This window comes from Penaeus chinensis, chromosome 35, assembly GCF_019202785.1.
Source record: "Penaeus chinensis breed Huanghai No. 1 chromosome 35, ASM1920278v2, whole genome shotgun sequence".
NCBI classification, from domain to species: Eukaryota; Metazoa; Arthropoda; class Malacostraca; order Decapoda; family Penaeidae; genus Penaeus; species Penaeus chinensis.
In genome coordinates, this window is record NC_061853.1 from 6666440 (window position 1) to 6681439 (window position 15000).

The window sequence follows — 15000 nt, forward strand, 5'->3', positions numbered from 1 at the left end:
CAGACATAAACAGTAATTCCATAAATACAGTGAAAAAAATCGGGAGAACCATTGCCCAAATCCTAAGTTCCACTCAGTGCTCCTAAGTTTCAGCACTACCTTGCCATGCATAGCAAGGTAAAGACAGTATTTCCCAGGAGGTATTGGGGACCAGAGCCCCCCATCAACCCTTTCCTGAGGCAGTGCCCGATCTCAGCAACTAAAATTGTTAAATAAATTTTGTGACATGGACTTGGGGGACTGGCAGGTTTCTGGCAGGTGCATCCCTACTGTAAAGAATTACCGTTTTTTTGGTTCGAAGGAATGTTTGTAGATTTTCAAGGAATGGTTGGAGTAATAGGGACTCAGTGGGGTGCACTTTCTTTGTAAACATTACCAATACTTTTATTTATATCATTTCTGGTTTAAAATAACAAGAGATTCATGCATAGTACAGCATTGATAACGGACAGAAGGAATAATAATTGGAATTTTACACGATACCTTCGCTTAACTGAGCACGGCAATTTTGGTATCAGTGGATTCCTCTTGCCCTCTAGTGCACATTTAAGTAGAAATTATGCCACAGAATTCCCCCCTTCCACACACACACACACACACACAACCCCCCCATTCTTGGCTCTGATAGCAGGGGAGGGCATAAAAGGTACTAGGAAAATTGTGGGGTAAGATCTGAATAATTTACACAGAATCAGTTACTGTATTGTCAAATGCGGACCAAAAAAAAAATGGCATTAGGCTTATGTTAGCGGACACACTGCCAGTTGTAAAGCTTGTAGGATGGATGCAAATGAACGATCACGTATGGTGACAAGTTATTTTGTATTTTTTGGCATAAGCATTTTGAGCTTTTTTGCCATTTTTCAATGTCTATTTTTTTATTTGATGTGCTTTATCTAGTTGTTAATAGAATTTATCATTTGATTTGCTTTATCCAGAAGGTAATAGACTTTTCCTTGCACAGGCACCATATCATCTCTCTAGGTAGTCTATAACTCAGTGCAATAGTAATAACAATAAATAACACCCCCTCCCCCCCATCAGTTTTCTGTAATACAACCTGCACCACTGGTCGTGGCAGGCAGGAATAAGATCCTGAGCATGGAAATAGCATTTTCCCTGGAGTTGGTGTCCTCCAAGTCATGGTTCACGGAAATTACATTTGTTGATGGAAATAACGCAAAAGCCCCTTCTCTTATGCCAAATGAGTCTAATTACCCTCCAAGAGGTTTGGAGAGTGATTTGCTGGACCACAGTTACATTATGAACAGCATACTTGTTTACAAGCAGGGCCCAGCAATTATATATAGGCTAAAACTTTAATTTCAAATAAGAAATCAGTCCAAAGACTACAGTAGGATATTCAGTTCATGTGGGAGCTTTATTAGCCTTTGCCAGGGTTTAAAAGTCAAATAGGATACAGTCATCGCTTCACATCTTTTGAAGTTTGTATGTATTATAGCTTTTTTCAATTTGCAACAACAATGTTAATTAAATCACCAATAATCTGTCAATTCTGCAATTGTATTGTAGCTAAATGACTTTCTCCTTTAGCTTTGGATGTCACTTGTACTTTTCATTGTCTTTCTTTTTCTTTTTCTCAAGATTTAAGCAATATATTTACCATATATGTGCCCTCCGAAGTTTCCTAATAGAACCATTTCCTTTCAGACAATGGAAGAAAATCCCCCAAAAGTCAACAAATGGGATGGGAATGCCTTGAAGAATGCTTTGGATGATGCTGTTAAAGATGTAAGTCACTGCATGAGCTTGGAAGACCCAACAAATGCTCTGGATTTACAGTATATTGAAATGTAGTTTACAGGTGTACTATACTGTGATTTCAGTAGCGATCTTAACATTTTTGGGTTTGGAGTTTGATCTATTGATAACCTCTTCTTACTTTTAGGTCTGATACCATTTTGTATTGTTTTTGGTTATTGTGTGTTATACAGTAGACTGGAGCTAGAAGTATCAGAGGCTGTTATGCAGTGGATAGTAAAGCTATGCTCATCAGCTTATTTCTCTGATTAGTAACTGTTTTTTTTAGCTAAGTTTTCCTCATTTTGTTACCTTTTTGAAGTTTTTCGGTTTTCACGGAAAACAGGCATGACTTTTCTCAAAATTATCAATTTTATTTTTTGCACAGTTTTTAGAGTTGTGTGATAGTGCATATCAGTAAAGTTTACATTCCTGTAGGCAAGCAGCCAAAACAGGGAGAAGTAGGATGCATGAAATTATCATATTTCCTGTGATTTTTTTATTCGATGTAAACAGTTAAGTGATACCAGGAAAGAAGTTATGACGTTTATCTGAACTTTCATTTGTAAATTCATAAAAAACACAAATTAATCATCGCCTGAGGACAACACGTTTAATTACCTCTGACCAGACCTGTTGGTTTTAAAGTCTTAATATTGCTAGTAAGGAAGTAAAATCAATTAACTGCTACTTCTCTTAAGCATTTGTTTTCTAATGTGTCTTGTCTTCCCTTAAAATAGGTGTTGCTGTCACGATTCAGCTATGTGGAGAGCCACAGACTGCTTGACGGACGCTTGTTAATCTCCTCCATTGCTGTTGGCTTCTCACTTTTTGCTCTTCTTTGGGACTGGCTCTATCCTTTCCCACAGTCTAGGTAAGCTATGGAAGTATGCTTTTTTCATTATTACCTTGCTATGGACCTTTACTGTTGTAAACTGAGGCATTCATAAGCATGCAACTTATTAATTTTTTTGTCTTTTTGTATTATCAAACAATCAGTATTATTATTGGTGGTATTTTCATGAAGAATGAATTTTATGGTTTTCATAGTCATTTGAAGCTGATATACCAATTGTAAAGTAATATATATATATATACATGTATAAAATTCTTTAAGATAGTTTTGTAATATGTTTCATCTCTTCTGACTGTGTAATTAGAATGGTAATGTGTGTGTGTGTGGTGGCCTACTTTATCATGATGGGAGTGCTTACCTGGTACACAACCTATTTGGAAAGAGGAATCTTCTGCACAGCTCTCAACAAAGATGTGGCGGGAATTGACCCTGACGATGTCTGGAATGCTTCATCATCACTGAAGAGGTAAAAATGATGGATAGGGACCATTGATGTGATATACTATTTTGTCTCATCTTTTCAAGAAGTCACATGATTGTATTGGACTAGCTTTAGTATTTTTGTTCCAGTTCATATAACTGCAATAGCAGTTCTTGGTTCTTGTAGTTTCTCATTTTCATTCTATGTTAAATTTGTGTTAAAATACACTTGAAACGTCTATAAGAATGGTAACACAAAATTGAAACCAATATTGCAAGAGTTTGTATGTTACTAGTAATAGTCATGTGAGAAATTATAACTAATTCATTATTTTAAAAGAAATATTCAGAATGGTTGATTTTGTGCAATACATTCTTGGATATTATGGCTAATGCATTTAAAATGTGGTATGAGATTCTTTGATAGAAAAAAAAACTATAGTATTTTCTTCCAAATAAAAGTATCCATTAGATGCTTGTATGTTTATGATTAAAACGTTTTTGTTAACACATTGCCATTGGATACGTACCTACATACGTATGTACGTACATGCCATATCCACTATGATTATAGTTTATTAAATGTGTTTACACATAGATAACAATGCAGGGCTTAGTCATCAAGGAGTCGGTTAATAATCCTACCATTCATCTCCCCTATTTACCCTTTTCCTTGATTTTTGGAAAGCTTTTTCATTTTCTTGCTATCATTATTTGAATGACCTTATAATAATCATAATATCAGTAATGATATAATAACTATCAATATTAATAGCACTAGAAAAAATATTTTCCCAAAAAATTCAAGGAATGGGGAAATCAGTTAACGTCACATTGAACTCCTTGATGACTGAGCACTTTTGGAGCTAACTATGTATAAACAAAACTATAGTGGATACATGGTAGGTACATGAATTCATGTACCTAGCAGCAATGGATTAAGAAATTAACATAAATCACAATATTACAAAGTTGTTATCTTAAACAAGATGAAACAAATCAGTTATTTTCTCTTTCCCCTCTAGGTTTGACAACAAGTATCACCTGTGCCTTTCACAAAAAACAGGGAAGACAGGCAGGGCCAAAGAAGCACGCACAGTCCTCACAGTTGAAAACTTCTTTGACGAGACTGGAAGGCTTCTGTACGGCTCTGTGGTTAAGGAAGTCCTCCGCCTACACGCCGATGTAGAACACAAGAAGAACTAGAATGGGGTCAAGTAAAAAATCTGCTGCATTACTTAACCATATGTGAACTTTGTTACAGGTTTAGAAAGAGACTTGGGTCACAGCTGGAGCGATAAGAATCAGGCAGTTTGCAACAGATTATTTTTCTCCTGTTTCAAGGCTTTTGGGTTATAATGTTATGTTTAGCAACATAAAGTTTACATATTTAGGTGGATGTTGATAATATGTGACTTTTGTCATAAAATATCTGAGAAATGTCAGGAGTGAGTGTTATTTTTTTATTTTATTTATTTTCCATCTATTCTTCAGATGAAAGCATCATTGTCCTAGATGGTGGGTGTGCTTTAGTTCCCCAGATCTGTAAAGCTGTATGCATGTATTCATTGAAGGTTTCATGTAAGACAGATTAGGGTCAAACTGTTTACATTATTTTCATATAGATCAGTGGAATGATTTTTTTTGCAGGATTTGGTAAATAAAAGTTAAATAAATGTGATGTTTTATTTTGATACTTTTCTGCAAATTTTCATTCTCTGTACTTTTCTTGGTTTCATTTCCAGTCATTTGTCACTTTCAATTCTGTTTTTTTTTCTTTACAATGAATGGCAATTTTTTATTCAACCTTCCTTGTTATGCTAAAAATGGTTGAATTTATGCACGATCACTTTCTATAAGTAAAACACCTGCTTGACTAAACTGTAAGGCAAAATCTGAAATACTTTTAAATGATTTGCTGAACCACAGGTACATTATGAACATCATTCAGTACCCAGCAATTTAAGTGTTTTAAAAGTGGAAGTGTCTTGTCCTCTATGCTGGTATTTTATGGTCTACATTATCAGAGGGATAAACCTTTTTTATTTAGATTGGGAAAAGCTTGCAATTGAGTCTGCTAAATTTGCTCATGGTTAAATCATTTTTGAGTTGCTTAACCAATTATATTCATGTATTAATTCAAAGAAAGAGAAAGGTTAACCTCACATTCAATTTTTTCCCAGTTAAATATACCTTGGCAACTGTTGTGACAGAACTAAAGTTCATCGTAAAGTAGTTTTCTTCAAAAGGAAGTTAATACACCTTAAAAATCATTTCTTTATCCCGAAGCTGCTGGGGATGGCATGTACGGACATGGCATACCCACAGTAATTTATTTATTGTTTTCAACACATAGATGGCACCACAAACACTAAGTCACCAATCAGCCAATAATGTGTACTACCTATCTCACGTGTTTACCCTTTTCTTTGATTTTTTAAAATATTTTCTGGCATCTAATATTGGTTTTAGTAATGTCAATAATGCTACAATAATTATATTGTCTATAATAAAATTAATAGCATTGACATTGATTGCATTAATAAATTAAATGTCTTTCCCACAAACTCAAGGACAAGTGAATTCAGGTGAAGTCAAAAGGTCTACTTATTGACTCCTTTATGGCTAAGCACTTGCAGAGACATTCTACAAAATAATACTATTGTGAACACATTTTACTGGAGACTGGGTTAACATTACTCCTATTGGATTATATGGAAGCAGCAAAATAGTTCTTGCACATCTTGAATGCAAAGTCCTTTTGAGTATGTCTTGTAAACTAACTCAAAAATCAATTGAAGCCACTAATGACATACCAAAGCTTGTTACAAATCAGCTTCATTATCTAAACAGACAAGACATCGTAGAAAGGAGTGTAAATACTATACCGCCCAAAAGAATGTTAGTCTTTGCTCATCATAACTTTATATGATCTCACTTTACTTTAACTTTTTCATTTATGTGTGTTTTAAAATTGTTTATCATACATATCTGATACTATATACCATTTGTAATATATACTATATACTATTTGTATTTTGCCATTCCAATTTGTATAGTCATAAATGTCACTTTCATATTAGCAAGTGACTATGCAAGGGTAGGAAAATACTTTTATTGTTGTTTCACATGTAAATCTTAATAAAATAAGTCATTAGGATGAAATGATTCTTTAAATAAGCTAACTGAAACTTTATTACACTACAAAAATATAATCACTGGAAATAAAAATTTACAAACAAAGACCTGAAAATCTAAATCAAATCTTTCCTAAACTATACACCACTATATGACATGATACTGGAAGACTAATTTTTTTTTGTTTGTTTAATAAATGTACACAAAAATAGTTTTATTTTATTTGTTTAATTAGTCTTCAAATTTGTCAATAAATCTTTTCAATTTCTTTTCCAAGCTACTTCAACATCAATCTATATCATCAGGCCAACTGTAATTGCATTACTTTACTATAACTTGGAAATTATGATGTTTAAATACCAATATTATGAAGATATATAAAAGAACCAAAACATCAAAATTCATGAATACATCTTCTTTAATCCCTCAGTGACAGTATTAGAAATCTCTCTGCCTTACAGACTCTGGTGATTTCTGGCAACCATCCTGCTGCTGGTAGCGTAGCATCTCACTCTTCACGCAAGATGCATATTGCATACCCGGCAGATCAAGTGGTTTGTTATGATGGCATACACGTGATCCGGCAGTAATGGGTTAATTTAACAGTAGTCATCATCTCTAAAGCTTTCAGTAGTCACACAGATGTGTATATATAGACTACATAATGCCCAACAATGTACATCTTATTGTGTGCTTTTGACAAGTGAGTAGAAACAATCTTTCAGCAATCAGTGTCTATAATAGATTACCCTACATTGAACTATACCCATTTATTTGATGAAACCAAGCAATACCAGTTACTTACTAAATTGATGAAGTGCTGCTTTGATATCAGCAATTCAACAATGTTTCAAAATTAGCTGCACACTGATGAAGTAGCTGAATTGTTTCACTCTTATTATGTGTGTAATTCAACTTCAAGTTCACCTTTAGTTGTTGATTACTCACTCATTAGGATTCCTTTATGGATACCGGAAATAAAATAACATGAATAACTGTTCCAACATTAAAGAATGTTAAAAGGCCAATCTTCAAAATACTGCTGTATTTCTTACACTCTTTCTATTACTCAAACACTACACAAAAACCTCTTCTTGCTCTCACACCAATTCATGAACTCCAAATACTACACAAACTTTCTTGTTATTCTACTCTAACTCAACTAGAACTTGCTCCTCTTCAACTGTCTCTCCTTCCTTCACGTGGACGGCTTTTACCTTCCCAGTGGCTGCAGCAACCAAGGAGTTCTGCATCTTCATTGCCTCTGTTGGAGAAAGGAGTTGAAAGTGAATAAGGGTGTGTCCACTTTAAGGCTGGGGTGTTCAACTCAAAACCTCTCATGGGCCATTTTCAACTACCATCTTGAGGACCAACAAAGTATTAAAACTTAGATAACTATATATATATATATATATATATATATATATATATATATATTTTTTTTTTAATTCAACAGAATTTAAATGATGACACTAATGGTAAAAATATGTATTTGACATTATTTTCCACCATAGTGATCATAATTTCCCAGGCTAATACTTCTTGTCATCCCGTCGGCCACTTGTGACCATTCCAAGTTTGGCCTGTGGGCTATGAATTTAAGATCCCTGGTTTAGGGTTTCAATGCTTTCAATAGGGACAAACCCACTGATAACAAATGATATCAATACATATCATGGTAAAGGGTTAGCCATGACAATGGAGGCTGTTCTCTATTCTGTATTATATTGGCATGATTTTTGTGGTTCCAAAACAACAAGCACTCAAATTACAGTAAAACCACCCAAAATCAGCCTAAATCCTCCTTTTTCAAGATTTTATAGAAATAACAAAACAATGATCAACTTGTCCATAATCAAAGACAATGGAAAACATTTTTTTTACAGTTCTAATTTTTGTATCATGAGGGCAACTTTGACACTAAAATCAGCATGGCAGTTAATGCTCTGATTATATCCTAGTCCCATGGTGTTCCACAGGTCTAGTATTATAAGATACCTTCACTTGTAGTTTGATACATCTGATGCCATTTATTATCAGGTAACAATAATTATGTCAAGGCACAATTCTGCTCCACATACTCACCAATGACACACACTTCCTGCCCTTCTCCAACCATATCTCCTGGAGCACAAGCTATGGACTTCACCAAGCCAGGCATTGGAGACAAAACTACTTTACTCTGGTCAACCTGGAAGATGAAATATTTGGATTAATTCAAAGTGAATGTTTATACCAACTTCAAGAGAACCATTTTTTTTTTTTTATTATTTACCTTTATACACAAAATACTAAATTTTTATGATCAAAGCAAAGCTGTTACATATATACAGTAGTACTAGCATCCCTCAGTCTCACTAAATATAAACTTTAATCCACATTAACTTTATCGAGGGCTAACAATACACTTATAAAACTCAAGAAACATTTACACATTCACAATTTCTGAACTATAATTATGCAAAAGCTATGGAAAACAAAAATGAATAATAATCATTCCACATCACTTTCACCTCCTGTGTAAGAATGAAAACACTTATGTACCTTGGGTTTCTCTGGCATGTAAGAGAGGTAGCGATGGGCTGTATCTGTGACCACAGTGGTTTGGAATGCTGTTCCTTTATATCTGGGTAAAGAGAAAACATGTACTAAAAACTGTACATTTACATATCTTTTAATGCTAAAAAACTACAAAACAGGCTGTATATGACATCTTTCAACCATATTTGACATTCAAAGAGAGGATATGTTCAAATGTCTATCAGGAAAATGCTACAGAAATCATGCCCATTCTATACATAGAACATCAAAAATTTGAACTTAATAAATGTGACTTCTACTGCCAGTAAAACTTATATAACTTACCTTATTCTGATCTCACCACCTGAGCCAAGTTTAATGAGCTGTACAGTTTCTTGCTCCCCATCAATATTAGCTTCAATAAGAGGGGAAGCAAGATCAAACGCCGAGTCCACAGTCACAACTCTTCCTTCAACCGTCACCTGAAAGAGGGAGAAAGTATGCTTTTTCTTAATGTTTGACAAGTTACTGAAAAAAAAAAAAAAAAAACTTAAATGAATCTAACATCTTTGATCTCTCTATATAAAGAAAAAAGAAATTTGACATCATAGGGAACACACAAAATATGTTTGTGCTTGAAAATACTCTTTACTGACCTTGAAAGTACCATCCTCCAATTTGACTTCACAAGGTACAGCTTCACCAGCAACTCTAGCTACTAAATTCCACGATGAAGGGATTCGGCTATTAACTTTAATCCTTTCTGCATTCACAAAATTTCTGGACCTAAGTGCATCTTTCACATAAATGGAGGCCATCACAGCAGTAAGATCAGCCTAGGATTGAAAAAATACACAGACATGTATTATACATAGACATATACAAATATTTGTAGCACAAGTTACAAAATGATAAATGAGATAAATTACATTTCCTCTGAGAAAATAATCATGAACCAGAATGTAATGAAAGACAATAAAACAAAATATTTGTAAAACCTTCACATAAAAAAATTATAACATCCAATACCATTATATTTGAACATATGAAAAATTATAAGAAAGTGGGAGTTATAAATTTACCTTTTCCTTTGATGTTAGTTGCTTCCCCTTAAATCCATCAGGATAAACCTCAGGAAGGTAATTGGTTGAAATATTTCCTGATACAAACCGTTCCTCAGTGAGGATGTCTCTTAGCAGGGGAATGTTATGCGTCACACCTGGCAAGACATTATTGTAAACTTATATTATATATTTTCTTTTAATTCTATTTTGTGTAAAAAAAATTCACTATGCTCTTCCTCTGACAAATAAACATATACAGCAAATGTGATTGGTAAATCTACTAGAGAGGTATTAAATACTATGATCTGTTTTCATTTGGTATTAAATCATCTCTTCTACAGCGGCAGTAGGAACAGTTACTATCATATGAGTATCTCTTTCCAACTATAATATGAACTTAACCCCTATTTCTCAGTGCATCACCATGTGCATTAATGAGTGTATGCAAAGTGCATGATTGCCACACATGCATTTACTGGATAACTAAATACTGTAAAGGGTACTTACCCCTAATCACATAGGCATCTAATGCCTTGATACTGCGCTCCAAGGCTTCTTCTCTGTTGTCTCCATAGCACACTAACTTACAGATCATTGGATCATAATATATGCTAATTTCACTTCCCTCTTCAATGCCACTGTCACAACGAACCTGGTGGAAATACCAATGATATCATTAGCTTTCTTATTCAACAATTTCCATATGATGTACATGTTGTTCACAAGGTTAATTACGGTTTCCAATGAACATCAGTGTCTTTAAAAAGCACATGAATATCTACATACATTAACCTCCCACTAACCTCAACATGTACATAAAAACTCAACAACTACATTTTTGCTAAAGGAGATTTACAATTAGATATATCAAGAATGAAAAGTTATGTATTGCAGCATAAGTATGATAATATGCTGAGACCATGTTCAGCATATTAAGCAAAATATCACCTTCTGGAGATGAAGTGGTTCCTGATATTTTGACAGCCGACCAATAGATGGGAGGCCAAAGTTCTTGAAGGGATCCTCAGCATAAACTCGACTCTCGATGGCCCAGCCCCTTATGGGTACATCTTTTTGGCTAATTTTCAGGGCATGTCCTATAACAAAATAAACAGACATGCACCATCATATCAATTCTATTACTAAATTTTAAAGCTTATTATTTACTTCAACAATTTTATAAAAAATACCGTATTGTTTCATTTATTTACGTGGGTCTGCAAGTCATTGGAAAAAAGACAGGAGACCTTGCAAACAAGATGAATAACACAGCTAACAGGTGGACTCATAATAATCACAGATTTAACTATTGTGTAAATATTATGATGCCTTCATGAACAGAGCTCACCACTTGCAATATGCTTTACATTTTACATTGAAAAGAAAGCTCATTTTCATAGTCTTTAGAGAACATAATCATGCATATGAATATCAGATGATACAGACCTTTAGCCACTCTTATCATTTGGTGCACAAGGTCAACACCAGTAATACACTCTGTAATGGGATGTTCCACCTGAAAAAGGGAAGACCCATGTTCTCAGTTATGTAAACAATCATCAATTGCTTTATACAAATTTCTATAATACAAAAAATCAAACATCTGGATCTATGAAACCTATTTGGATGAAAATTACCTGCAGTCTTGTATTCATCTCAAGAAAGTAGAAATTCTTCTTGGAGTCAACAAGAAATTCAACAGTTCCTGCAGATGAATATCCAATCTGCTTGGCTAATGCCACAGCCTGCTCTCCCATAGCTTTCCGTGTGGCTTCATCCAGAAACACACTGGAAGAAAATAAAGGATATCACTATAACCCAACCAATAGTTGAACTATACTTTTGTTTTATGATATAAATCTAAACCAAACTGTTAATTTTGTACCCTATTTCCTCATCACATTGTATCTAACCTACCTTAAACTTCTGAACACTTTTTGACAATATCACATCAATATAAAAAACTGAACTCTGAAATATCCTATTCCTTGTGTCTTGAATATCTCACCAGAGGATCTGTTCTGAATCTACTTCATTAAATGTGTTTTTGAGGAACACATTTTTTGCGGAAGGGATGCCTAGTTTAATGTAAGCTTCACTTCACCTTGCAGCTAATAAAGTAATAATACCATGCTTTTACTTGATACTGAAATCTTTATATTCAAAGTGACTGAAAATAGCCGCTAATTCGAATTACAAAAAAATCTGTGTTAAAAAGTTTTAGCACTTTTCACTTTTCTTTAAATGAAAGACTGCATGATAAGTGTTGTCTACAGATAAATATTTCAGTGTTATACAGAACCCTTACTTAGAGGAAGACACTTCCAACGACTGTGAACGTGGAAATTCTAGAGGAAGTCCCTTATAACATACCTAGGTGCCTCTTCTATGACTTTTTGGTTTCGACGCTGGATAGAGCACTCTCGTTCATTAAGGTATATTGCATTGCCAAATTTATCACCTAAAACCTGTGAACAGAATTATTAGCCATTAGGAGTATTATCCCTGATAAAAGGATCCTATGATAATATACAACAATCAAAATTCCTGTTGACAAAACACACAATTACAATAATACAGATTCCATAACCAAGCACATAATCTCATAACTGAGGTTTAGGTTTTCATCTATAAAAATGTTTTAATATTCTTATCAACAAGTCCATCTGCTTCATATTTGTAATAAAAGGAATAGCATTAATAATGGGATCATTTATCTGCTTTTTAAAAATTGTACAATCATTTTCTTAGTTTTCCCTGGTGTTTGAGTAAATTTAAACATAATCAACACAACAAATCTGAGAACATGTACGTACTTGAATCTCAATATGCCTTGGATTATCAACAAACTTCTCCACCAGAATTCTGTCGTCCCCAAAGCTAGAGGCAGCTTCTTGTGTGGACAGTTTGAATCCCTCACGAGCTTCATCATCATTCCAGGCAATGCGCATGCCTTTTCCACCACCTCCAGCAGATGCCTTGATCATCACTGGGTACCCAATATCGTTACTGATGCGCACACAGTCCTCTGCATCTTTCACAATACCATCAAAACCTGTGAGAGTGAATAAGATACACATTATCTTCTTGTGAAAGCGAACTTTTGTAATAATTTCCTTAAAAATCTGCTGTAAGTAATCATAAAGATATTACATCATATAAATAAAGTAGCCATTATTTGAAATTCAATTAGATGTAGCTAAAGACAGTTCTGGCCCACATACAGAAATGGCTTCTGGCAGAATAACACTGTGGACCACTAATTTAAAAAGTATGAAGTAAAGCACAGCTTTGTTTGGTAATTAAACTATTAATTACCTTATATATATATATATATATATATATATATATTAAAAAAAAAAAAAAAAAAAAAAAACTCATCAAAAACGGACCTTACACATAGGATGTAATTCATATTTGGTTTGAATTAACTGGAACTAAGAGATAATAGCCATCAATAACAAGGATATTTACATTCTATTCACAATAATTTATTTCTTGTCATTTATTTTCAGAGTTGTCAAAAGGACTATCATAGCAGAATTAATATTAACACCCTAAAATCCCAGTACACTGTTTCTTCATCAATGAATGCCATGTATTGCCTTTCAGAGTGAATACTATAGATTCATTTTTTCTTCTCTTAATTTACTGCTTTATGCTGCACAGCAAAACCAACCTTTTAAACAAGTTAACCATAGCCTACCTGGAATGGTATTGACTCCAGCTCCCATGGCAAGCCTTTTAGACTCAAGCTTATCACCCATGCCCGTTATAGCCTTTGCATTGGGGCCTATGAAGGTGACTCCAATGTCTTCCAACTGTTGCACAAAATCTGCATTTTCACTTAGGAAACCATATCCTGGATGAACTGCCTGTTGGTACAAAAGAAAAAAAATTATATATTTATTTATATCTATATACATATATATATATATATATATATATATATATATATATATATATATATATATATATACATATATATATATACACACACACATATATATGTGTATATATATATATGTATATATATATATATATATATATATATATATATATATATATATATATATATATATATATATATATAAATAAAATAATAATAAAAGATTCTAAATATTGGTATCAACCTACAAACTGGGATGAATTATACATTCTTTCACACTGTCAACTCTCTAAAATCCTGGCCTTTTGATGATAATGTCTTGTACCATTATGGTCTTACATCATTTATCACTCAGAGTTGACAAACCTGGGAGCCAGTGGTCTTGATGGCATCCAATATCCTGTCCATCCGTAGGTAGGAGTCTCGAGCCTGGGCTGTTCCCACACAGATTGCCTCATCAGCAAGCTTCACGTGGGGCTGTTGGATGATGTGTCTTAATTATCATTCTAAAAAGATGATCTCCAATAATGGAATAAATATGAACATCTGAACATTTCCCATATGTATCATATTCACTATCCAATATGTCAATGCTGAGACCTGTTTATATTATTAAACAATATATCACAAAATTATGTTCAACCCCTAGAAAATCGATGATGTAACCATTATGAAAAAATTGGCTAGAGGGGTGAGTGATGTGGATATGTTGTCATGAGAAAACCTGGCTGAGGGCTAGGGTGACAACAGTTTGCCATCATTAGAATTTTAGCTGAAGGTCGTGGTGACAGGAATGACTTGCCATGAGTGCACTGAGCTCTTGGAGGGTGATTAGACTCAGTGGGCATTTAGGAAGGGACTTTTGCATTATTTGAATTGATAAATGAGTGTGGAATGTACCGTCTGTGAGCCACGACTGGAAGAGTACACTGAGTTATGGACTACTTAGTGAGATGAAATGGAGTCTCTGCAAGGAAAACAGGATATTACCATCTGGATAAAGTAAATCAAAAGACAAATGAGACACTGGAAAGGTGAAAACGAGAAGATAATACTGCAAGGGGGAGGCATGGAGTCTTGTCACCGTACACTAGTGCTCATGTGCAACTGGCCTACAAGCTACACATCCATCAATCCTGCTCAAGTAAGCCTAATGCTCATATTTTGCGCCACATGCGGGCAGTGAAGCATCTGGATCCATGGGGTTAAAATATAACAAAGAGGAACGTATTTTCATAAATATTAAAATCCTTTACCCTAACAAAAACAAGGAAATAAATGCATAGTAACTTACTGCATTAGAGTCGACGTCAGAGTGGATGGCGACTGTTTTGATACCCATCTTCCTTGCG

At 34.1% G+C, this 15000-nt stretch overlaps 2 protein-coding genes across 2 annotated transcripts in view; one reads left to right on the forward strand and one right to left on the reverse strand.

Annotated features, from left to right (window-relative positions):
* Nucleotides 1–1600: 1600 nt before the first annotated feature.
* On the forward strand, nucleotides 1601–4713 carry LOC125044181 (signal peptidase complex subunit 2-like). Its single transcript, XM_047640650.1, has 4 exons — nucleotides 1601–1752; nucleotides 2502–2635; nucleotides 2922–3083; nucleotides 4063–4713. Exons 1-4 carry the CDS (start codon nucleotides 1630–1632, stop codon nucleotides 4241–4243), a joined length of 600 nt encoding a protein of 199 aa, XP_047496606.1. The 5' UTR covers nucleotides 1601–1629; the 3' UTR covers nucleotides 4244–4713.
* A 1501-nt stretch (nucleotides 4714–6214) lies between these two features.
* The window catches only part of LOC125044180 (propionyl-CoA carboxylase alpha chain, mitochondrial-like), an 11197-nt gene continuing 2411 nt past the window's right edge, over nucleotides 6215–15000 (reverse strand). The window contains exons 2-16 of the mRNA XM_047640649.1: nucleotides 14943–15000; nucleotides 14015–14125; nucleotides 13466–13634; nucleotides 12576–12814; nucleotides 12133–12227; nucleotides 11397–11547; nucleotides 11206–11275; nucleotides 10708–10856; nucleotides 10267–10411; nucleotides 9778–9914; nucleotides 9352–9531; nucleotides 9041–9177; nucleotides 8720–8801; nucleotides 8261–8366; nucleotides 6215–7439 (exon numbers count right to left, since the gene is read on the reverse strand). The exon at nucleotides 14943–15000 is cut by the window's right edge and continues 137 nt beyond it. Coding sequence (XP_047496605.1) covers nucleotides 7324–7439; nucleotides 8261–8366; nucleotides 8720–8801; nucleotides 9041–9177; nucleotides 9352–9531; nucleotides 9778–9914; nucleotides 10267–10411; nucleotides 10708–10856; nucleotides 11206–11275; nucleotides 11397–11547; nucleotides 12133–12227; nucleotides 12576–12814; nucleotides 13466–13634; nucleotides 14015–14125; nucleotides 14943–15000 — 1945 coding nt within the window. The 3' untranslated portion in view covers nucleotides 6215–7323. The remainder of the gene's footprint in view (nucleotides 7440–8260; nucleotides 8367–8719; nucleotides 8802–9040; nucleotides 9178–9351; nucleotides 9532–9777; nucleotides 9915–10266; nucleotides 10412–10707; nucleotides 10857–11205; nucleotides 11276–11396; nucleotides 11548–12132; nucleotides 12228–12575; nucleotides 12815–13465; nucleotides 13635–14014; nucleotides 14126–14942) is intronic.

Excerpts from the sequence above, each read along its gene's own strand:
- LOC125044181 (XM_047640650.1), top strand. The coding sequence starts at position 1,630 with ATGTGCCCTCCGAAGTTTCCTAATAGAACCATTTCCTTTCAGACAATG. Across the intron at positions 1,753-2,501 it reads TGGATGATGCTGTTAAAGAT|GTGTTGCTGTCACGATTCAG; the intron begins GTAAGTCACTGC and ends CCCTTAAAATAG. Across the intron at positions 3,084-4,062 it reads GCTTCATCATCACTGAAGAG|GTTTGACAACAAGTATCACC; the intron begins GTAAAAATGATG and ends TTTCCCCTCTAG.